General features: G+C 38.2%; 3 protein-coding genes across 3 annotated transcripts; 1 reads left to right on the forward strand and 2 right to left on the reverse strand.

Annotated features, from left to right (window-relative positions):
- Positions 1 to 3,578: 3,578 nt before the first annotated feature.
- On the forward strand, positions 3,579 to 5,762 carry LOC101310838. Its single transcript, XM_004307931.1, has 4 exons — positions 3,579 to 4,530; positions 4,616 to 4,668; positions 4,834 to 5,004; positions 5,091 to 5,762. Exons 1-4 carry the CDS (start codon positions 4,156 to 4,158, stop codon positions 5,311 to 5,313), a joined length of 822 nt encoding a protein of 273 aa, XP_004307979.1. The 5' UTR covers positions 3,579 to 4,155; the 3' UTR covers positions 5,314 to 5,762.
- On the reverse strand, positions 5,403 to 12,638 carry LOC101310266 (histone-lysine N-methyltransferase ATX5-like). The gene is made up of 25 exons (XM_004307929.1): positions 12,314 to 12,638; positions 11,528 to 12,224; positions 11,231 to 11,428; positions 11,066 to 11,121; positions 10,729 to 10,979; positions 10,313 to 10,404; positions 10,111 to 10,176; positions 9,944 to 10,012; positions 9,735 to 9,829; positions 9,520 to 9,612; positions 9,191 to 9,326; positions 8,971 to 9,076; positions 8,775 to 8,874; positions 8,559 to 8,683; positions 8,300 to 8,445; positions 7,859 to 7,963; positions 7,602 to 7,666; positions 7,245 to 7,464; positions 6,868 to 6,954; positions 6,709 to 6,765; positions 6,515 to 6,604; positions 6,315 to 6,401; positions 6,134 to 6,208; positions 5,955 to 6,055; positions 5,403 to 5,864 (listed from the first exon to the last, which is right to left on the reverse strand). The coding sequence occupies exons 2-25, from the start codon at positions 12,221 to 12,223 to the stop codon at positions 5,774 to 5,776; spliced, it is 3,207 nt and encodes a 1,068-aa protein (XP_004307977.1). The 5' UTR covers position 12,224; positions 12,314 to 12,638; the 3' UTR covers positions 5,403 to 5,773.
- A 2,606-nt stretch (positions 12,639 to 15,244) lies between these two features.
- Positions 15,245 to 19,081, reverse strand: LOC101310555 (zinc finger protein CONSTANS-LIKE 1-like). The gene is made up of 4 exons (XM_004307930.1): positions 18,800 to 19,081; positions 16,917 to 17,414; positions 16,267 to 16,413; positions 15,245 to 15,669 (listed from the first exon to the last, which is right to left on the reverse strand). The coding sequence occupies exons 1-4, from the start codon at positions 18,902 to 18,904 to the stop codon at positions 15,577 to 15,579; spliced, it is 843 nt and encodes a 280-aa protein (XP_004307978.1). The 5' UTR covers positions 18,905 to 19,081; the 3' UTR covers positions 15,245 to 15,576.
- Between the last annotated feature and the right edge of the window lie 4,591 nt (positions 19,082 to 23,672).

The raw sequence follows: 23,672 nt of genomic DNA on the forward strand, positions 1-23,672 counted from the left end.
TATTGCCTTTCAAGTTAATTTTGCTCATTCTATTATCTGTGCTTGTTTCATCAAGAAATAAAATTAAAATCCGTTTTTTCTTCCCTTTGAGAATGGTTGTTCATGGCCGTACTATCTTTCTTCCTGCCCTTGGTTTTGTTGCTTGAATTTTTGCTCCACTTTTCCTTGTTCTGGTTTCTGTGTTTGATCGTTCTTCATTGTTATCATCTGCACCAAAATCTTTGATCTGTTGCTTGAAATTCTGGCACTCTGTTTTTATTTGCCGGTTCTGTTTGAAAATTATTATATACTCCTTGCCTCACCTTGTACCACACTGTCTTGTGGAAGTATGCAACTGTTTTTTGGGTGTTTCCATAAATGTGAGATTCTGCCTTTTCAGTTGTTTGTTTGTCTTCTTTTACTGGAGTCGCATAGTTTTATGAACATTTCTATTAAAGACTTTTTTTTTAATTTTTTTTTTCAATTTTCAGTTTTTCATCTCAATTGGGCTAGAAGATCTGTTTTTGACATTTATGTGATCCTGTACGGAGGGCATTGGTATTTTTTGTTTTTTCTTTGTTTTCAAGTATCTGTTTCTTTTCATTGTTGGAAAGGATCTAGTGTGGTCTACTATAGTCTGGGTAATTAGTTAGTGCTAAATTGAACTACAGCATTCTTAAGGGGAGACCAGAGCATCCGCTTTTGTTCAAGTAAGATCCATATCTTCAAAACTAACATGAACTTGCTGATTGAATTATGAAGTCCATAATTCCATTCTCGAGGTTTGATTTTGTGTCATCCATTTTCCAGTTCTGCAACTTAAGCAATAGAAAGGGTTCAAAAACTTGTGTTACATCTTTTGTTGCCTTGAGATTCAATTTTGTTAACCAAGATTAATTTGGTTATTCCTTTTCCCGAACTGAATTGATTACCAAGTTTGGTTGGGTATCTGTCTGTTTCCCTATTCGATACGGAGAAAGCCTATAATGAGTGTATGTTTATATATTTATGTCGTTGGTTGGCCAAAGTTTGATCCCACGATAGCTGAGAACACAAAAACCCAAAAATTCTATAAATTCGACATTTCTCAATCTCTGAAGTCGAAATAGTGAAATACACCCGAAGACGGGATGGAGCCTCTATTGAGTATGAAAGATTTCGAGGGCAGAAAACTTCGACTTGGTTCATTCTTGGATATTTTAGGTCAGGTTGCTTGTGTTGCACGGGAGAAACACAAGCGAAGGAGGGAGGAGACAACTATTAACATCAAAATCCAAAGGGGTTGTAGTAGTAGTAGCACCCCCAAGATTAAAGTAGTCGAAGCAGCAAGTCAAGAGGACAATGTTGATGATCATGACATGAGTTCTCGATTGAAAAAACAGAAGATTGTTCCCTTGCAGGTGAATGCGTTATATTCAGTTGGCACAATAACGAGTGAAAGGTCTTTAACGAGGTTTCAGGAAAAGAATGGATTGGCAAAGAAGAAGAGTAATGATGGTGGTGAAAATGATAGAGATTGGAGTCTGAAGCCAAATCCGAGGAATATGAACAAGAGATTGGGATTGAAGAGGCCAAAGGGGCATATACCAGCTTCAACAAATAATTCTGATCCTAATGACTTGCCTGAAGAGTTGAAAAGAAAGATTGAAACTTTGGAAGGGATTGAAAGTTTTGAAAAGGCCAAGATGTACATGGTAATAGAGAAGCAGTTGTTCCAAACTGATATGGCAAAAAGCGCTAACCGGTTATCAATGCCTCTGAAACAAATCAAACCGGAGAGTTTCTTGGACAAGGATGAGATAAAATTTCTTGCAGATCAAAACGACTGGCTGGTTTCGGTTATAAGTCCCAAACTTGAGGATGAAGCGCTAACCTTCAGGCAATGGGACATGCCAAAGAATAACGGTGGTGTTAGCTCAAGTTATGTGTTGAAACAACGTTGGAACGAAGTTCGCAACAAAAATGGTCTCCAAAAAGATGACTTGATCCAAGTTTGGTCATTCCGAGATGTGGGAAACAACCTTCACTTTGCTCTTGTATTGCTTGACATGCTTGACAAGGCAAAAGAGGGTGGTTCAAGAAATTATGGTGTTGGGTGTAGCCTACCTTCTTCGCAATCGACAACAGCGCCTAGGAAGAGTGATGTTATTGATGGTGAACGTAAAACCTGTGATAGTAATCAGGTAACAGAAACAAAGGACCAAGAGATGATACAAGGAGATGAGATTAATGAGGAGAGCAGTAGGAAGAGAAGTCTGTGTGGCAATGAGCCAGAAAACTGTGACACCTTGTAGCAAAAACTAACAAAATCAAAATAGTACGTGGTTGTGAACTCGTGATTATATGTAGTGGACAGATGGATATTTATTTTTGGTTGCTGCACTAGTTAAGAGTGTATTACACAATTTCTTACACCAGAAGCACAACTAGCTAGCTCACTATAATCATTCAATACTGAACAAAGGAAACAAGAATAGGTTTGTTTTGCACAGTGAAGTACATAACTTGATAATAGAAAGTTATATACAAATGAATGAGAAAATGTCGTTTGAACAGTCTCAAAGTAAATTTCTGTCAAATTAACAAAGCCCCTAATGTACTACTGGAGTCTAATCTGAGCAACTGTTAGAGTACGTAGGACTAAATTAGGAGTATAAAAGGTTGAAGAACACAACTTTCGCGATGCTCATCCACCATGGATTCGAGCAAATTAAAGCAACCCTTCCAGCCAGAAATCACCTTCTCAACGCATGAAGGTGATGGTTTTGAATGCTCAAATGTTTGTGTGCAACTACAATGCGGACCAAGAGAGTTTTCCTTTTTTTCTAACCCTAACATTGCGTCTCTTGCATGTGTGTTTCTATATACAATCGAGTTCTGTTTGATCAGTTCTGCACATGAGAACAGCGGGTTAGATTCATTTGATTGTTAGTCTGATGATCACAGCAGCCGGAGATCGAAAGGGGTTATTCAAGTCTAGGATCAAACAAGGATTTGTAAATTTCTAGCCAAATCAGTTCGAAGAAACACATAGCCCATCTGAACTTTTTTCTTTTTGTTTTTGTTTGAAATTTTGATTAACTACTAGAATCGAAAAGCATGAACTGGAGTGTGACGAGAATCGAGATGATGAGAAACAGCAGCCGTTGACGGCCAGAGTCTGGTTCATCGATTGCCGCCGGCGAGAGACTCGTCTAGGTCGAACTGACAGTTTTAGTTTTAAAGGTGGACCCCCTCAGCCCGCTTACGCCTACGCCACGTGTAACCGCCTAGACACACCTCATGTCCACCTGACCCACAGAAGTTAACTTTTGTTTTCCTTTTTTTATTTTTTTCGTTTTTAAATGGTGGACCCCCTCAGCCTGTCGGACCCATGACACGTGGAACCGCCTAGACACGTCCTTTGCCCGCCTAGCCCACAACAGTTTAATTTTTGTTTTCCGTTTTTTATTTTTACTTTTCACCCATATTTGTCCTTTTTTTAAATGGTGGATCCCCTAGTCCGCAGGCCCAGCCCACATTGATTCCGCCTAGGCCCAGCTCGTGTCCGCCTAGCCCGCAAGATTTGTTTTTATTTACAATTTTTTCTTTTTTACAGAAAAGAAAAAGAAAAAGAAAAAGAAAGAAGCTTGGTCCGATGGTCTCTGCTTGACGACGCCTTGACAGCCCTGGCGGCCTCTGTTCTGTTGCAACCCATCACCACCATTCCGCCACCGTCCACAATGAACCAAACTCTGGCCTCACTCTCTAAAACCCAGAACATAATTGTCCTCGTTCAGGTTGACCAAGCTGCTGATCGAGTATGAAAGATGGAAAAGCCAACGGGGAAGACGAGCTCAAACTATGTGTTGCAAACACGTTGAAGTTAGCCGGGAAAAAAAAAAAAAAAAAAACAAGCACAAGCTCCGACCAAAATATGTAGTCCTAGATTGGTCATTCCGGGACGTAGAAAACAACGATAAGCCAAGCATAAAGAGTCCAGGACTGCTTATGGAATTAGTCCTGACTATAACAGTTTTGCGTACCAAACGTGCTGTAATAGTATAGCGAACCTTGTAATTGTTTCACCACGTGGCGCACTAATATCTTGGCCTGAACTAGAACCACAAGTTATGGCCACTGGTGCCCACATCCTATCTCTCCATCTACAACTTATGGTTTTTCAGTCATTCTTGAATGAAACAACACCAAAATGTAAATATGGCCCATCTGCTAGCAAGCTATCCCAACATATCAGAACTCTCCTATGGATTGACTACAGTTTCTAGACCAGCTAGGAGGACTAGATTGATCACAAATTGTGTAGTGCATTGCTCCTCCAGTAGTAGTAGCAGTGGTAGCTCATCAACTGAGGAAGTGGGTTTTGTAGGGAGTGGAAAGTTTGGTATTGATAGTACGGGAGAGTTCAAGTACTTGGTGAGTGAATATGGTTGGAAGGTCAGGAGTTTGTTTAGAAATGGAGATGAGGTAAGGCAGGCAGCTCAAGTTCAAGCTGAAGCATTTCATGAACCTGTGTTTCTCTTCAATGATTTCTTCTTCCAGTTCTTCCAGGTTTGCTTTGTTAATTAATATCATTTGGGATTATGTTCTTGTTCTTCATTTTCAGTCATGATTTTGTTTAAAATGATTGCTGCAGGCTGAAGTGTTATCCGGGCTTGTATATAAACTTCGGAGCTCTCCCCCAAATAGGTAAAGCACTAATTTTGGAGATTGAAATATGGGATCTTGACTTTTTATAAATGAAAGTTTGTTCATTTTGCATAACAGTTGGGATCTTGAGCTTACTGCTTACACTGAAAAATTGTGATCCTTCATTTAGTGCAGCATTTTGATATGATCAACATAATGTAACAGGTATGCCTGTTTGGTAGCAGAGCCTACACTCATCGACACTTCAGAGTCGCAAGAGCTTGTGGGCGTCGTTGATCTCACAGCATCAAGAGACCAGAATGTACTAGAGCATCTCCCACCTGATGCAGATGAGTATCTTTATGTGTCCGGCATAGCTGTTCTCAAGAGTTTCAGGTTCTAACTGTCCCCAAACACTTGGTTATGTTCCTCTTGTTTAAAGTTAAGATATTTTGACTAGAGGGCAATGGTTTCTTTCACAGGAGGAAGAAAGTAGCCACTGCTTTACTAAAAGCTTGTGACATGCTCTCAGCTGAGTGGGGATTTCAGTATCTTGCTCTCCGAGCTTATGAAGACGATTTTGGTGCCCGGGAGTTGTATGCAAATGCCGGTTACCGGGTTGTCTCTGGTGATCCGCCGTGGATGAGTACTTGGATTGGAAGAAAACGCCGTGTTCTTCTGATCAAACAGATTCCGACTCGATAGTTGTGCTTCAAGTTGTTTCATGCACATATTGAGTTCATTTTCCTCTTTAGGAGGGTTCTGAAGTTTTATGATTACCAACTGGCCTATTTGAGCAACTTCTTCATTCCTAGTGGGATAACTGTCTCTCTTAGAATAGCAAAACCAATGGTACAATTCCAATGAAAACGAACATGGTTACTTCATAGAAAGGCAAATATACACAACAGCCCACAACCAAAAACTATAGCTTTTATTAAGCTTAGAAGTTTGTCCACCCAAAAATATATAAACAGAAGCAAAACAGTACTCTACTTTCTTTTCTTCTTTTTTTTCTTCTTTTCCTAGGAAAAAAATACAAATTCGGTATATGAACTGTGAGATCCCGCAGGGTAGGGGAATGGGTTAGTGTTTGTTCTTTGCGGTGAAACAATGGCTGTGCAAGTGCAGCAAAAGTGCACACATATCATTTTCGTCCTTCCTACTAATTCATGAATTTCCGGCAGTTGGGAGCTTTACATAGACAAGGAACTTTGAATTCATCAGGCTCATTTGGATCAAACAAGTAATCATACCTGCCACAACACCAACAAATACATTACAAGCAGCTCTCAGAGAAAGAATGATGGCGTAAGAATAGTGAGGGAGAGAGGAGAGATGTATACGTTAGCTCATCATCAGCAGACACATTAGTCTTTGCAATAAGTACAATCCGACTTTCCTCATCACCAACACTCATGATCCTCGCATAACAATTGGGCATGCACTATACACAGAACAGTGAGTGTGAGATCATAACTGGAAACAACAGGCAAAAAGGGCTTCCTTCTTCAAAATGACTTACCGAATGATTGATCAGCCGTGCTATATTTCCTTTATCGGTGGCATCTACTACCACTTCTTCGCTAATCTTAAAGAGCTGGAGACAAGGGTAAATATAAGCCTTCAAAAACAAAACTAAACCAACATAACTAGAAATAATCATAACGAAAATAATTTGAACCACTAGCAAAGAAGGTACTCACGTAGCAATCTTTGCCTTCGGATCTATAGCGCGCCTCCCTCAAATCTGCTACACTGCCCCTCACCTGTTCCCCACGGTATTCAAGAACCTGAAAGAGAGACATGCTTCTTAGTCCATTGTGTTTTCAAATGAATTTAACACGATCGGCATCTGTTGCAGACATAATGGAAGTTGATACACTTGACCAATGTTGCTACATACCATTTCTCCTTCCTGAATGTTTCTGCGTGCAAAGAGACCCCATCCATGTATCCCGGATCTACCAAAGCAAACACGATCATTTTCGGTTCTCTGCAGTCATACATACATCCAAAATAGTCACAAAAAGAAACAGGGAAGGAAAAAAGGGATAAGGAAAGCCAAGAATATTGAATGGATAACAAGGAAATACTAGCCTGTAAATGGTAAAGCCGTTCTCTAAAAGATGAAAAAGTTAGAGGTTCCTCTACTACCTGTTAAAGAAGAAAACATGTCATCTAGAGTTAGACATCCTCCATGAAATGAATGAAAACAAACATATATACCATCCAATACAGAAAAGGGAAATAAATTACTCTGAATTTGTTCAAACTTCGAATTGCTTCCAAGGGATGATGGGAATGTCCCATCACTTGGTGAGCAACAGCTTCTTCTTCTGTTCTCTAGCCATCAGAAAAAGTAACAGTGAGAAAAGATAGCTAATATCTATTAAATTTGAATAGTCTGCACACTGATCCACCCCATTATGTCATCCATTTGTCATCCCGATCGATATTATATTCCATAATAAGTTTATAAAATTCAACACTTCCCCAACACCTGAAAATTCTTCAAGCCATAAGCTGGCTGAAATTTCAATTTCAAGTTTTACCCAATTTTATATAAGCAATATCAATGTACGTGCATAGTGACAGTATCATAATTCGGGAAGGCAAAGATCATAGTAGAATACCTTTCTACTATCTTTCAATCTTTTAAATATTCGGCACCTTGCAGAACATAATGGCTCAGGTTCAGGTTCAGTGGTTTCAACAGTTGGAACCTCTTCCAACTTTATTCTATTAGATGAAATTAGCCTTGAACCAGGCTTCTTCTTAGTTTGGAGAAGGCTTTTGGCTGAAAACACTCCTAGAGGAGTCTGTATAATTAAGACCGTATCTGGATTTGGAGCCCTGCAACAAACAAACTATAGCTTGTGAAGGACAAAATGAGGAATAAAATGACAAGAATTCAGAGGCATTGATAATAACAATAATAATAAATAAATAAATCTGAGAGAAAAGAGGGTCAAGGGAATGACTATCCATACCTGTGATAAGCGCAGTAGGAAACCATTTTCGTAATCTGTTTCCCATTTTTCTCTAGAGAGTGCAACTGCATAGAAAGAATGCAGTTATTAGCAATATTGTAAACGAGGATAAGGAACAAGCCAACTAAAAGTAAAGATGCAACAACTTTAGAAACCAGAACAAACTGACAATATATGAACTTAGTAAGAAACATTCTTCCTCATGCATCAAAAGTACAGAGCAATAACGAAAACACAAAAAACAATAAGAATCTAACCTCCATGCGGTACCCTGCTCTGGATGCACACATGGCATGGTAATAAGTGGAGCACCTGCTACATTGCGTGCATGAACCATGGATTTGCTTACAGATAACACAAATCTGAAACAAAGGTGGCAAAAGAAAGCCGTTGATTAGTATTCAACTAAGATAACAATGAAAATGACAAAGAACAATCAAGATAAATGGCTGCATTCTGGATCATTTATAGACCTATTAACCCAAAACACATCTACTCTTTTAGTTCAATGTATATTGCCTAGGTTACTATCCATCAGTGTGGTGCAAAATTGTTTTCTTTTACTGAAAAATTTACTTCGCATGTAAAGGATTAGTGTCATGTTGTTACAGTATCATATTCATGCGCTCAAAAGTCAATTTCAATGTATTTATAGTGACATATATCATAAAAGATGTATACAAGAACAAATGATCCACCTTAACAAAAGAATTAGATGGAATACTCAAGATCCCAAGAGCAGGCTCCATCTTCTCATCACTTGCGAATGACACTTCAGGTCTAAACCAAGCGCAAGTAATATGAACCCACAATGTCTCGATATCCGTTGGCTTTAAAGCACCTCCTGTGGGCCAACAGCATGAAGCAAACCAGATCAGAAAATGACATCACTATAGCAAACTAAAACTTCATAAACATAGAACTCAACAAATTCACTCTGGGAAGAAAAAAAATTGCCTTTAACAGGACAGAGGCAACATTCTCGCTTGAATTCTGGTTTCTCACATGCTTTGCACACCCATGAAGTGAAATCTCGGACATGTCTTGCTCCATAGCATTCTTGATGAACGGCTATTTGACATCTGATTGAAATACAAAGCATTAAATATTTGCCTTTGTAACAGTTGCTTGTCAGCCATCATGATATAATGAACATCACCATGTTGTCAATACCTGTTGCATATGATGATTTTGTTGTAGTCCCAATCTTCAACCCATCTACATACAGCACATCGTTCTGTTGTCCACTTCGCATAAACCGGTTCATACTTTTCTGTCATAGCAACCAGGGAAATGCAATTAGTTTACATCTCCCCACCTGCTTATTGAAAAGTACATTCATATGCCCACAAGTGCAAAAGAAAAATACCTTGCAAAAAAGTAAGCAGCTTCTGCTTCCGTTCTTTTATAGAAGGTCGTTTAGGAGGTTTAACAGACACAAGAGCATTTTCATGAAACTCTGCTAGCTGAAGCATCTGCAAAGTCAATTAAGAACATTTGATGTCCGTGAGAGACCATCGGCATACTACTAGACAAGTTAAAATAAAAAAATTATATATATCATATATATCTGAAAGTATAGTACGGACCCATTGTTCCAGTGCCAGTAAGGAGCCTTTAACTCTGACACTGGTCCTCCAATTTCTGGACTTGGAACCTGTGTGTCGCTCCCATTCACTAAGTGCTTGCTTTTCTGTCCCGCAGTACCCACACTTGCACACAACACTGACACATAAGAGAAAATGGATATGAACGAATTACTTCCAAAATCTTATGTCACAGTGATCGGTAAATGATCTGCCTCATAAGGTGAGAAAAGACAAGAAAAGAATAAACATTATGAAAACACAAGACTAACAACAACATAACTTTTCAAGATAGAGTTAAAAACCAAAGGAGAAGCCAATCTTATGCTTACGAGTGAAGACTTGGAAAATAAATGCCTTCCACACCGTTACAGAGAACAGTAACCTTGTTAGGCAGCACCAGTTGTGCCTCATTTTTATTAGATCTGCACCAGATATTCATAATCGTCAGGGACTAGGGATGATAAATTAATTCATAAAATAACTAACAACAGAACATTGCTATGAACGAATTACATTAACACAATTCATAGACTCATAGACTTACTTGACTTTTGGTTGCTCCTTTTCAGAATCTGACAATTCGAAGTTAAACTTTACTTTGCAAGGAGGACAGAAATAATCAGTGATGCCCCCCAAATTCTGCAAAAAAGAAATAACAAAGTCAGCGAAATCTAAAATCTCTTCATATCATTATGCAAACTGATTGAAAAAAATAAATAAAAGAAAATATGATATTAGGTATGGTGTATGGACCTTAAAATAATTGGTGTTAATTCTATCACATTCTGCATGCACCCATACTCGGCAACCATCACACCGGACCTGCTCCGAAGTAAAGTTCAACAGAATTAATAAGAAACACCAGTTCTAACACATAGTATAATATTCACCCACCCTATCATTAGTTAAAGGTTACTCACCCAACTTCCACTTTCAGAATGATTCCACTTCTTGCATATGCCACAAATATGTTTCGGTTTTGTTAACTGCCAAAAAGAAAAAGGTCATGATATATGAACAATTTACAAGCCAGAATGCAGGAGACTTAAAAAACATAAAAAAATAAAAATAAATCAAAACTAACATAAGAATACCCAAAATAGGCAGGTTGTTAAAAGCTACCTTTGCACATGATTTACAAAGGAAATGACCTCCAGAAGTTGGAACCTTCAGTTTCTTTGGCAGTTTGAGGTCCGAGCCGCAGCCTTCGCAGGCTCTTGTATATTTATTCTTCCTATAGATGTCCTGCTTGGAGATAAATAAAAAATTCAATGACAATTGGCCTTCTAAGGTGTAGATATAACTTTTATGATTATATTACAGAGAAAACCAATGTAGTTTGCATGTCTCATTTTTGAATTCCTTAGTAAAAGGAACGGTTCTGCTACATTCTCAATAACAAAGCAAAGAGTAGGCAAAGGTCCATTAAACCCAGTTCTGCAATTCATTTCAATCATATTTTCGAGCATGTTTGAGCAATTCTGCAGTCATTACTATGTTTTAGTAATTACACAACACTAAGACGGAGATAAAAAAACGTACTCTTTGAAAAAAAGTGATCTTAGGAGAACTTGCCTGGTCAACAAACTGATAGTCCAGATCATGATTGGAACCAGTAGCCTCTTGAACTCCTCTAGGTAGAGATTCATCATACACTGGGTTCCCAGCTGCCATGTTTATATCTGCTAACAACTTCTCTGTAAATCCTTGTTCCACCAAAAATGCCTCCTCAGTTGCCATCTGGAAATCACAAGGCTTGCAGTTTCCTAGTTCAGACTGCTCTTGAAACCTATATCATGCAAAAATACTACTTAACCACAACGGGATTACTGAATTGCACTTTAAATGCTTATTCAAACCGCAACAACCACAAACCTGCCTATATAATCCATAAACGGAAAAAGCGATCCCCTTTTAACCCAGGCATAATCCTGCTCAAGATCACATAAACCACCATAATATTAAATAACCACACTCTCCTAAACATTAAATAACACCAAACCATAAATAGTAAACTCCATATAGAGAAATAATCCATACCCTTTGGTTCTCATTCCCAGAGTACCCGAAAAACATGACACAGGCTGCATCAGGTATGCAAGCCCTCAGAACCAACTCCGGCGCTTGCGTCATTGGATCAATAACAATGGCAGGCCAGAAGGGCTCCTTCTTCCCCGGCTTTGCCCACACTATATCACCGGAATAAAAGTCTTCTGGTCCATACAACCCGTCTTTCCTCTGCTTCGAAATCCTCACTGCCTCCTCTACATCATCTTCATGTTCATCGACAATCTCCACAACCGAACACCTGCCATTTCCAACCAAATGCTCATGCACTGAAGTGAGTGTACTACGCGAGCCGGAGTTATACTTCCTCATGTTATAACTCTTATACGGCATATACCCTTCTTCCTCTTCTTCCTCTTCTTCCACTTCTTCTTCTTCTTCTTCTTCTTCCTCCTCCTCCTCCTCCTCCTCTTCTTCTTCATCTTCACACAAACCCGAATACTTCTTTGAACCATACCCAATCCTCTCAGCATTACTCCTTACCTTCTTCCCATTCTTCTGGGGCTTCAAGCTCGGCTTCTCATCTTCCACATTATCACGCACATTACTCTTGCTCTCTTTCTTCCAATTCTCAATAACCGAGTCATTAAACCTCGACGGCAGTACCTGAACTCGTCCCCTCGAAGTCCTCACCAGCGGCGGCCTCGACACCTCCGCCGCCTTGGCTTTTGCAGACTTACCAGCCTTCGATTTCGACTCCACCACCGCCTCCTCCTCCTCCTCCTCCGGAGGCGGCGGCGAGCACGACACTTCCGTGCACCACGAAAACCCACCCTTCTCCGCCCCAAGCAAGCCCCGAAAACTCACCGGAATAATCCCGGCGGCGACCTCACCGAGCAAATTGAGCGGGTAATACCCGTTGGTCTTCCTCTTCTTCCTCCCCGAGCTCTCTTCCTCCTCGGAATCGCCCAATTTGCACCGCTTCAGACTCGGCATTTGCGATTTCAGATTCTTCTTGATTATCATCCTCCTCGAAAACAAAAAACCTAGATTATCACATCCGCATAATACCCACTCAACCTCCTCCTTCGAGAAATTAACCTTAAAAAACCCAACCTCGGCTGTAAACCCTAATCCCCAAATTGGATTGCCGAAAACAGAGCCAATTCAATTCACCAAACTCCGTCCTCCCCGGAATTTCTCTCCCGCAAAATTGACTCAACGGAACAAAAAGGGAGTGATTGGAAGATACAAATCGACACAACAGGGAAATAGGGATCTATCTATTTCGGGAAGCTTCCAACTGCTGCAGAGAGAATGAGAGAGAAATGGAATACAAAAGATTACAATGCGAATTGCAATGCAAATTGTGTAGAAAGCCCAGAGAGACAGAGAGAAAGAAAAGATAATACTCGAGGAAAATTGCGAGTCTTTCTTCGATATTGTCTCTCTGTTTTTTTCGTCTTTTTATTTTAGAGAGAGAGAGTGAGGAGAGAGAGAGAGAGAAGGGTCGGCGTTATCTTGCAAAAGTGTGTGTTTTTAGAGAGAGAGAAGAGTGAGGTGAGATGTGTGTGAGTTACTAACGTGCGCCTTACGTGTTTAGAGCACAATTCTTCAGAGCAATGGTGGTCATGGCCAATCTTTGGGTTTGTTTTTTTGAATTTATACAATTTTCGTGTAGTTACTTATTTTCGATGGCCATTTTGGGTTTGCCATGGTTGTTGTAGCAGAGTTTGTTCCACGAAAGTTGGAAACTTTGAGCTACTACAATGCCAGTGTCCGTTTTCGGTTTCGAAATCCGATTTGGGTCGTGGGATTCGATAAAGGGTTTAAAATTCGTGCACGTAGAAATGATTTTGGTAACCAAAGTTTGGTCGATTTGTAATGGGAAATGATCGTTTTTGAAAGCTGCAAGTTCTTGGCTGAAGGTAGCGGCAGTTTGATATATTGAGACTGAAATTGTTTCACAATTTTTTTCATTTTTTTGGGTTGGAGAAGTATGAGCAAGTTGAAAGATGAAAATTTTAATGGGTTTGATTCATGGACTGTTGTAGATAAATTTTCTGTAAATTTGGTGGTCGTCGGAGATATAGGGGCGGCAGAATTTCGAAAATTCTTCAACTTTATGATTTTATTTTTTTCTTTTTGTTTTCCATTTCGTTATGTTTTCTACATAGTCATGAGTCATGACTGATGAATCAAGATTAAGAAGGATAGGGTTTTGAGGTACGAAATCTGAGAATCTTCACGGGAGTGAAAAGCACGAAATTTTCCCACCAATTATTTTGGGTACATCTTTGAAGTTGGGGTTGCTCTGTTAACAGGAGAGAATACTGTTACCGTTTATATCTGTCTTAATCATGTAAACTATTTCGTTCTAATTTGCTTTTGGTTGTTGGACCAACTAATCTATGATCTAATCTAGTTGACTAAAACAATATGGAAGATTTAGTGATGCTCTGTGTTTGTGAGCATGACGATCTCACATCTCTTCGATTTTCATGGTTTTTGTCAAAAGGGTTGGTTTGGTGCTCTGTTTCTGATATTGAAGAAGGGGCATGGCCTTGACCTCTAGTTTGAAGTATTGGTGGGTGTTAGAGGTCGGTAAGTGGGTTTAGAAAAATGAACAGAGTCCGGCGTCTTTGGATTTTGGTCGTGTAGACAAGAAGTAGTGCAATTTTTTATTTAGAGAAAGCAAAAGCTATATAATGATGAATCACGGCAGACCTTAATTTGGAATAGCAAGTTGGATCATGAGGAAGAGTTGTGTCTGATACTCCTATTCTTCTGTTTATAATATGTTGAAGCTTTAGAAGAAGAGTTGAAACTTGGAAAGGTCAACCGGTAGATGTAGCAGAAGAAAATGAAGAATCAAATACAAAGTTGTAATCTGGGTCAGCTTGAGCTATGCATGAGTGTACACACACTGTATATAGGTGGCTGACTGGGCACGGTGTTATTAATAAGAGAAAGATGGTGGTGCTGAGCTTCTTCCAAAAATGTTGGAATTCTGTTAAGTTTCCCTTTTTGGTAATGTTGGTTGTACTAGAGTTTGGCACTACCCAAGGTTGGTTTGGCTTATGTTAGTCTTAGCTCGTGCCCATGTTTTGCTCGCAGTGCCCATGTTTTGCTCGCACTTATTGTCTCTGAGGAGCTTACATGCATTTGGGTCTGGAAGGAGCTGCTTTTTCAGAACAAATGAGCTTTCTGATAGAAGAGAGACAGAGAAGAAGAGGGAGATCGATCAGAGAAACGTACTATGCTACTTAGAAGATGGTGTTTAGGGAATGATGATATGGGACCCAAAATCTCAGAGCTAGTCTTTAAGTTTCTGAGAGCACAAAATGAGAGGAGGAGCAAGCTTTCCATTTCCCTTGGGATTTGGTGCATTCTTTGTGGTTTCTGAGCAAAAGGCTTGCAATCTGGCACTCGCAGAATGCAAACAGAAACAGATTGTACTTTGTTGCATGTATGGAAATCTTTACAACAAAACAATATCTGCATAAGTTTGGAGCATGTGAAAAAGAGAAGGTGGTTCAAAAATTCAGAAAAGAAAATAAGAACAACCTGTGATCTGAAACTTCAGACTTCAGAGCAACATTTTGCACATCCTCCGGCGTCAGGCAAAACTACCGGCAGGTCCAAAACAACAAAAACGGCCCACTTTATGGGTAACCGGCTATCCGCATATGGCCCAAAGACCTGGTTATCCCAAACTGATTTCTACTACCAAAAAAACAAAAAACAAGTAGTTGCACTTGATCAGTCTGTGTGCTAAAATCTTGTGTTCATAGTTGAACTGCAGAGCTTCCATTATACCAAGTCTTAGCAGATATATGTTACTCCTTTGTACCATACTGACCGAGTTGTATGCTCAGGGAAGTAAAAGTAGTAACCTTCCTTTTAAGTTTTGTCTTTCAATTTCAGCGAAAACCAGATGTCATAATAACATCATTCAAAAGAGGTTAAAACTTAAAACAACCCTTGAAATAAACACATCTCTACAGACTCTACTTCAAGAAAGCAATTCATGGATACACAGTGAGAAACCATAAGATTTTCCTTCATACCATAATATGAACAAGTACAACTAGTTTTTGCTTCCCCAGTTTATTTAACATACCCTATTTACATCCGAAACTGGCGATGCAGGGTCTAGAGTAGAGAGAAGAAGGTTATTACAGCGAGAAAAGGATGAAATATGAAGCAAGATTTTGGTGGGGGGAGGAGGGGGCTGGTTTATTGAGCGCCTAAACTGAGTCCAAGTCTACTACATCATGCCAGGCTTAATACCACTACTGATCTCTTCCATATTACATCATCGGAACCTAGCAACTACTTCATTCCTACATTCTTAGTAATGCATAATAAGTCATCAGTCATTGCCTCTTGGCATAAGTGGTTTCTTCAGTCTTTGCAAACCTTCCACGGATCCTCGGCTGGTTGTCTGCAAGAGCCTTCCTGCAGGCATACTGAAAGAAAAGCATTTCATTAGTTTCTAACCTTCAAAACAGGATCAGCTTAAGCCCAAGTGGTGAAAACAGTAGTTCAAGGAAAGCTAGTAGATCTGAAACTTAAGAATGCTGTTCCACCAATTCGAGCATCAAAAGTCATGCATATTCTGACAGACATGAATCTCGGCTTTTGAAATGGTCCCCCCATGTAACTCTGGGATGGCAGCCGCAGTTGGTCATGGTTACAGCAGCAAGCATATTGCAGCATTAAGAATTTAAGCCACTATTGGCAAAGCATCCATGTATATTTATAGATCAAAAGCCCCAGGGAAGTATACAAAGATTAATATACTTAATCCTCACAAAGAACCCAACGAATATCCGATGAAAAGACATGTAACATAACAAACCGATAATGCTTGATTACTATGCCGGCCATCAAATATTATAATAGTAGTGTGAACAATCTGTATAAAGCATGCATAAGACAAATGCCGTTTTTGTTTGTGTATGGCTATGCAGTCCTGAATCTTGACTATATCTTGAGGTGATTAGTTTCTGTATAACGTATTTATTAAATATAATATAAGAGAAGCACTACAGATCAGGATTTACCTTGATTTTCCTTCCAAAGTTCCTCTTTGTCTTCTTGTTCCTGTATCTTGAAAGCTTTTCCTTGCGTTCCTCAGTGGTGCAGTTGGTGATGATAATTGACCGCTCAAGAGGAGGATGGACGAGGCTTATGTTACCGCTACTAAGAGTCTGTCATAAAAACTCAGTATCAATGACCCAGCCCCATCCTGTGAAAATGGCCAGACATGTCTAAACATTTCTCAGACTTTGGTACAAAGTCAAAATTGCGCAGAGCTTGATTGCAAATAAATGATATGATCGATGCATATATAGGAAGTGCTCAGAGATCCTATCTCTGAAATGATTCCCTAATTTCTAGACATCAGTTGCACATGCATTAATCTACAGGTGGTCCACTGGGAGGAAGGGGTTTTCAATAGACTGAATAGGCAGTCTAAATGCTATATAACAAGGATTTAGTTATATTTTGGCAAGAGATTCACAGATTTCAAATGGTCATTAAGATACCGGTGTCTCCTTTAATCATATTATGCCTTTTCATTAATTTATAACCTCTTCTATACCCAATCTCTGTGTTGTAGATAAGTGCTGTCTTGACTTTGTATGAAGTGATATATTTTGAATCTCCTAATTATGAAAAGAAAATAGCAACTAAACTAACTATATCTGACCTTAATATCTCCTTCACTAAATGCCCTCCGAATCCTATACGCAGCAGCAAGATCCATTCCAGGTAAATCCATAAAATTAGGCTTCGTTGAAGCTCCTTGCATCCACTCCATTGAGCTTAGACAACCTGAGCTGCCACTTTTCTGGAATTGTATGTCACGAAGTGGTTTGTCTTCTTGAACTTGATTTCCATCTGTTCCCAAATCAGGAATTTTGATATCAAGAACCTCAGAAAGTGGTGTTTCTGTTGGATCCTTTTCTAGGATATCCTTGTCATAGAAAACATCATCCAATAGCTGTTCACTTTGAAGTGATTCAATGTCTGCAGCCTTGAGTCCTTGAGAGGAGATGACATCTTCCCCACAAGACATCATTGATGTGGCTGTCATGATATCAAGGCCAAGAACTGGTTCTTCAATGATAGGCTCCGGAGCTTTAAAAAGATCCCAATCCTCTCCCAGGTCGTACTCTGATATCATGGAGGCCTCAACAAGGTTATTCTGCCATAGACAAAGTACAATCAAAATTAGAAAACCTATACCACGATTCACCGGAACCTTCAGGAGATGATATAAGTCTCATTCAGGAGATGTAAAGTCAATCAGTGTTCATAAAGTTTAACTTTCATTCCTATTAGACAAATGGTAGTACCTAGATGTGAACTAGCAACTGCTGTTGGAAGTATTAGCATTCACTAAAAGGCTACAAGAACAAACAGAAAGCATACGACTTTGAAATTTGAAGGTCATATATACGATCCTTACTAATGCAGATTGAGTTGAGGACTAACATATTGGTCGGCCATCTAGTAAAAACATTGCAGATAGCAGTGCATAAAATTCAGATGAACAAGTGGACAAGTGATACAGTACTAGGCCTTAATGAAATTGCTAATGCCAAAGATATGATATGAATTCCTCTCCAAAAGTGCAGTTTTAACATCAAAAGTAAAATCAATGAGGACCAAGAAGATGAACACTTTTTACCTTTCCTCTACCCTTTTCTCACTCAAAAGCATAAAACAACTTGCATCTTTTCCTCGTTAGCATTAGTGTGAATATGGTGACAAAGCTAAATTTCCAACTACAAAACTAGACACTATACCAGAGAAAAAACAGAGAAATTGTAGAACACGGAAGTATGAAAACGTCTCCAACTAAACAACTTCCCCTTTTATCCTTTTCCAGATCCAGCTCATAAAGCTAGCTCCAGCTGTTTACCATGCATGCCCTGAGCAAATAAAGCCAACAAAAAGATCGAAATTTCTTTTCTTTTTCCTTTTCGATTTTGAAGAAACCCAGATACTGTAAAATTAAAACACTTTTACAGTGTTTTGGATTCAGAAAAATGGAGAGAATCCCTTCCTCCATGGACTACAGCTGGAGAGAAACATAGATAAGATAAATTCTCTCCAGAAGAATAAATATTTGGAAACAAAAATAAGACTTCAGTGTTCTTCAATTGTCAAACATCTCAAATTCACCATCACTATAGACTTTTTCACCGTTTCTTTTCCCTAACTCAAATTCTCAAAAACAAGGCAACTACTTTCCCAAAATTTTACATTTTTTCATTCTTTTTTCCAGCAACCAAACCAACAGCACAAGGATTGTCAAAAGATTATGTTTTTGTAAAAAGAAAGACAATGAATATATGAAGAATCCCATTTTCTCAAGAAACAAACAGAGGCTTTCAGTGTTGTTTATCAGATTATACACTTACACACCAAGACCAAAGTTCACAACTTTCTACTGAATCAGTCCAAACCCATCTCAGAAACAATCAAATCAATGCAGATCAAGCTAAATCCACAAGAAAATTGAAGGCAAATATCACAAATTCATGAAAATTAACAACACATGCGTTCAAAGAGAAAGAGGGTTACCATTGAAACATTGAACTTCTGGTTTCTACAGAACTCCTCCAACTGCTGAAAGTCTTGAGGGGTGTTCTGGAAATAAGGGAACAAGAGCCCAGTCTCTGCATACATTCTCTAAAACCCACAATCTTCTCTCTTTGAAAAGTCACAAGCTTTGAAACAGAGAAACCTGATAAAATATCTCCTCCTTCCCAAAACCCAAGACAAAGCAAAAGGCAAGAGTAACAGAGACACACTGAAACTGAGTAGCCAAATTGCAAGGGGTTGTTTTAGGTTTTTGTGACTTTGAGCTACTGGGAGAGAGAATTTATATGAGTAATAATGAGTGGGAGTAGTATTCAGAAATATTGGGTGTGATGATGATATCATATAATGAGGACAAAGTAGGGAAAAAGACACAATCATTTTTCTAATGTACTGTCCCCATGTCAATTATCATGCTCCCTTTTTTATATATTACTTTATCATTTTTATTGGTTTTTGGTTGTGATTTGTGAAATATACTCATTATTGTATTGCAATTTGTATAAGTGAGATGAGTTGCATCAGCTAAAATATGTGGACATGTTTGTGGGCTGCACTGTGTCACTGGCCACTGTCACTGTGGTCATCAATCTACACTTTCAAGTTCAATGCATTTTGGATTTTACTGTAAGATAGTTTCCCATCTTCTTGTTTAGGCTTGCAGCCTCTGTAACTTTTAAGGTTCACTGGGGGTCAGTTAGCTTAGAACAAAGTTATCACAGTAAGGTATGGGTGCTTGTACCCCAGCCATTAGCTTCTATAATCAACAGTGAGTGCAAAGGGAAAAATATGGATTCAGAGATATTTTCACCTTGATCAACAATCACATGTTGGCCGACAGTACAGTTTCAACCTTTTGTTCACATATATTGTACAGTCAAATTCTAGGAAGTTCTTTTTCATTTCTTGGCAAATTTATCAGTTTTTCACTATATATATGACATAAAAATCACATTTGCTGTATTTTGAAGATTGAGCATCCCATCAAATTAATAAATCACGTTTGAACCTGATATCTTAAAATAATGTCATGGAAGATGATTCAATGAGTAATTATAGTCGAAAGATTTTCTCAATAACATTTAGTATCTATATGATGAGAAGTGTCGCATATCTGACTAGTTTTGCCTATAATATTTGACATTTGAGCTAGACGTGTTAGGACATAATAACCTCACAATGCATGGAATAGTTTTTGTTACAAGACAACCTATAAATATTGCTTGAGTTATTAATCAAGGGGGTGATTCATGGTGGCGTTGAAAGATTATGGAAGGAGACAAAGAACTCGTGTTTTATATATGCAGACTGGATAGGAACTAGAGTGGCATAAGAAAATGTAGAGGTCATAAGCAAACCGTGTTAATAGGTCTTAATTTTGACCTTAGTAACTCTTTTGTTCTTCACTAAGAGAATGTTACTTTCAAGCTTAGCTAGCAGGACGTTTCCAGAACGTTTCAAAAATAAAAGTATAAAACGTGACCTTTGATAATACTGAAAGCAGCAGTCTCCAAATCCAATGTTTGTTCTTCTTCTTCTTCTTCTTTTTCTCTTTGTTTCACTGGAATACATATTTAGATACCTGGAAAATAATAATAATAATTAGCTGTAAAACTAAAAGTTATAAGGATATATAGATTCTGTCCAGCAATTTGATCAAAAATATTCAAATTCTCTTTTGAGATGGTGACCTCTACTCGTCCACATTGCAATTTGGAATTACTGGAGGAAAAATATGGTTAAATGTCAACCCGGCCAACTTTAGTCCCTTTCTCAAACTCAAGCATATAAATAGAATCAGTCTTACATAAAACGAAATGCATAAATGAGAAAAAGAGTGACCAACTCAAAGTAAACCATAAGATATACGTTCACTTTGATTTTGTGGGCAAAAGGAAGCAATCAGCACTACTGGTAACTTGTGAGAGTTCATGCTAATCTCATCCTAATTATCTATTTAGCTACAACTTTATCAAAGTCGTGTGGCTTTTTATTCTGATACAAAAAAACTTTCATTAGAAACAAACAGAAGAAAGAAAATTGAAAAGGAAGAATGAATAACGCGTAGGTATAAGATTCTCAGCCGGACTGTATGAAGTAACAGGTTTAAATATCAAGGAAGAAAGAGCGCTCATCATTCTTGATGATTTTGGGTTTGATTATGATAATATATATTTAAGCCAAATGGAAGCAAACAGCTAAGAATTATGACATAATGTTAGGTAATATATAAACACAGAATCAAGAGGAAAAGGATGAGCAGAGATCCGAGACCACAATTATATATAGCAGGAGATGATTGTTGTACGTACTACGTAGTTGTATCTAACTGGACTTGAAGTATATATACACATTAGTTTTATAAAAGGAAGAGTGAAAGCGAAACCTAATCAAGTAATCATGAAAACATGAATCTTCGCTATGGCTTGCACACGAAACTCCACTAAGAGGTTTCGTTTTCAGACGCATAGTTTAAATATGAGCAAGTCAAATAGCTTTCATCGAGTTCGAAAAGAAAATTCCATGCCACAAAAATGGAGTTTGGCTGTAAAGAATATATAGCAATTAAAAGTGATCGAGCAGCAGCTAGAAAAAGGGGTTAAAAAAAGTTTGGAGCTTCAACCAATCAAAGGGTCGCAAAGAAGAGTGGAGCATATGCGCTAACCCTTCTTTATCGAGAAATGAGGAGCAAGGAATGTACACGGCAGCGAGTTCATGAAAACCTTAATATTCCACATTTGGAATGATAGAAAAAAGAAAATGTAAAAGGGAGGCTTAGCTCTACAAAGAACCTAAACCAGACGAATCATTTCCTTCCATTTGGTGCATTCAGATCGGCGCACTTGGCAGCAGAAATTTTGGTGGTGAACTTTAGCAGACAAAGAATGAAATAATGTCTTGTAGCTTTGCCAGTGATTATGGGAAATGATTGTAAAGCTGCACTTCAGCTAGAACATTCATATTGGGGATTGGGAATGTGTATCCCTTTTACACTTTCTTTTCTTTGGATGATTAGTGTGTCAAATTAGGTATGTGTTTCCAGGATCATGGTTTATGATGAGAAAGCTAGCTAGGGTTTGATAATGAACACAGAATTATGCAGCACTGGGTTGACCTGAGAGGAATATACTACTGATATGATGAAGAGGAGGTGAACTGGACTTGGTCATTTGCAGGATTAATTAGCATCTTATTAGTTAATCACTTTTGATCATGACTTTGCTTTGTTTTGTTCCTTTCCTAAATCTGTATATATATTAAGAGGTGCTCTTCGCATCTAGTACTTTGGCCGGGGAGGTTGAGTGGGATTAAAACATAGCCGGGGTGGTATTATTACAAACTAGAACAGGTTAAATGTGAAAGAGATGGGGTTCTTGTTATTACACAGCTAGCTAGCTGGTGAGGATCGTCTAGTAGTGCTTTTTGTCCAATTCTAATTCCAGAAGAACGAATTGCAATTGGAATTGCTTTGGTGGTTGATCTATCAAGGGGACGTCGTCTCACTTTAAGGCACTTTTTGGATTCTTTTGGATGTAAAACCTGAAGTGATGTTTCTGTTTTTGTATGACTATATGCAGTATGCATGTATGAGAAAACATAAAGAAAAAAGGAAAAGATCAAAGCGACTAGTGCTATATGCACTTTTATTATTTAGGGCTATGCATATATACGCTTTTTTGCCCCATATACTAGGCTAGGGTGTACCAGTATTCGTAGTTATGTATATGCACATATGTGTCATAATCAGTTGTCATTATTAGTCTATATCTTATAATCAATCAAGGACAAAAAAAAATTATTAATAATTCACACACCCTACATATGTCTAATGAGGTTTGATCACATGACTTTAAAGTTGTTAGTCAGACACTTTAACCAACCAAGCCACGGCTCACCGACACTTTAATTGATGATTTGATGTGAAGGTAGACAATACATTTCTTCACGTAAACAAACTTTGTAGGTCGAGAGGATCAAATAGAGTTACTTTAAAAAAATTACAAAATAGAAAGAGAGAAGAACGTAGCAAGTCATAAACTTCTTAACGTACAATCTGCTACCTACCTTGATCCGTATACACGTGTTCTACAACATATACATACTTAAGAAAATGTAGCAACTATTCTACAACATAAACTTCTTAACGTACGTACTGCAATATATTGGAGTATTTGGACATATACTTTGCATTTTATTCTGTTTTGATTGGTATGTACGTGCAGTTTAGTGAGTCCATAAACAATCTGATGATCTGGATTACAAGTTGAACATATATTTAAACTAGCAACTAACATCAGGTAGATGAGAATGATATCAGAAATTTAGACTTGGGATGTATAAAATAATACAGATTAAATTCGTATATATGTGCAGTGTGACTGAGTTTTCACATAGTTAATCAGTACTAGTAAATGTGTCCAACTGTACATCATTGTCATATATACAACTATATATGGAAAATTTATGATATTGGTAGAAAAAACTTGATAATACTGGTAGGGATAGTGATCATCGTCCAATACAAGAATAAGTGACTCAGTGGAGAAACAAAAGTTAGGTGAAATGAGCCATCAGGTTTCGACGTCCTTTTTATTCTATCATATACTTCTGTTTTCAAAGAGATTTTTCATTTTTCAGATTAATTTCACCAAAAGATCTTGAAATTGCCAGGTAAAATTCACTAAGAAAAAATACTGATTTATTTTACAGGTCCTTCCATCATTATAACAGACTCGAGTACTGTATCAGAAGAATTACAGAGAAGATTGGTAAATACGTTTTTGTTATGATTAATTAGCTCATAGTTTGTAGTGAAATATAATGAATAATTTTGATCATAAAATCGACAAAGTGG

This window comes from Fragaria vesca, linkage group LG7, assembly GCF_000184155.1.
Source record: "Fragaria vesca subsp. vesca linkage group LG7, FraVesHawaii_1.0, whole genome shotgun sequence".
NCBI lineage: Eukaryota > Viridiplantae > Streptophyta > Magnoliopsida > Rosales > Rosaceae > Fragaria > Fragaria vesca.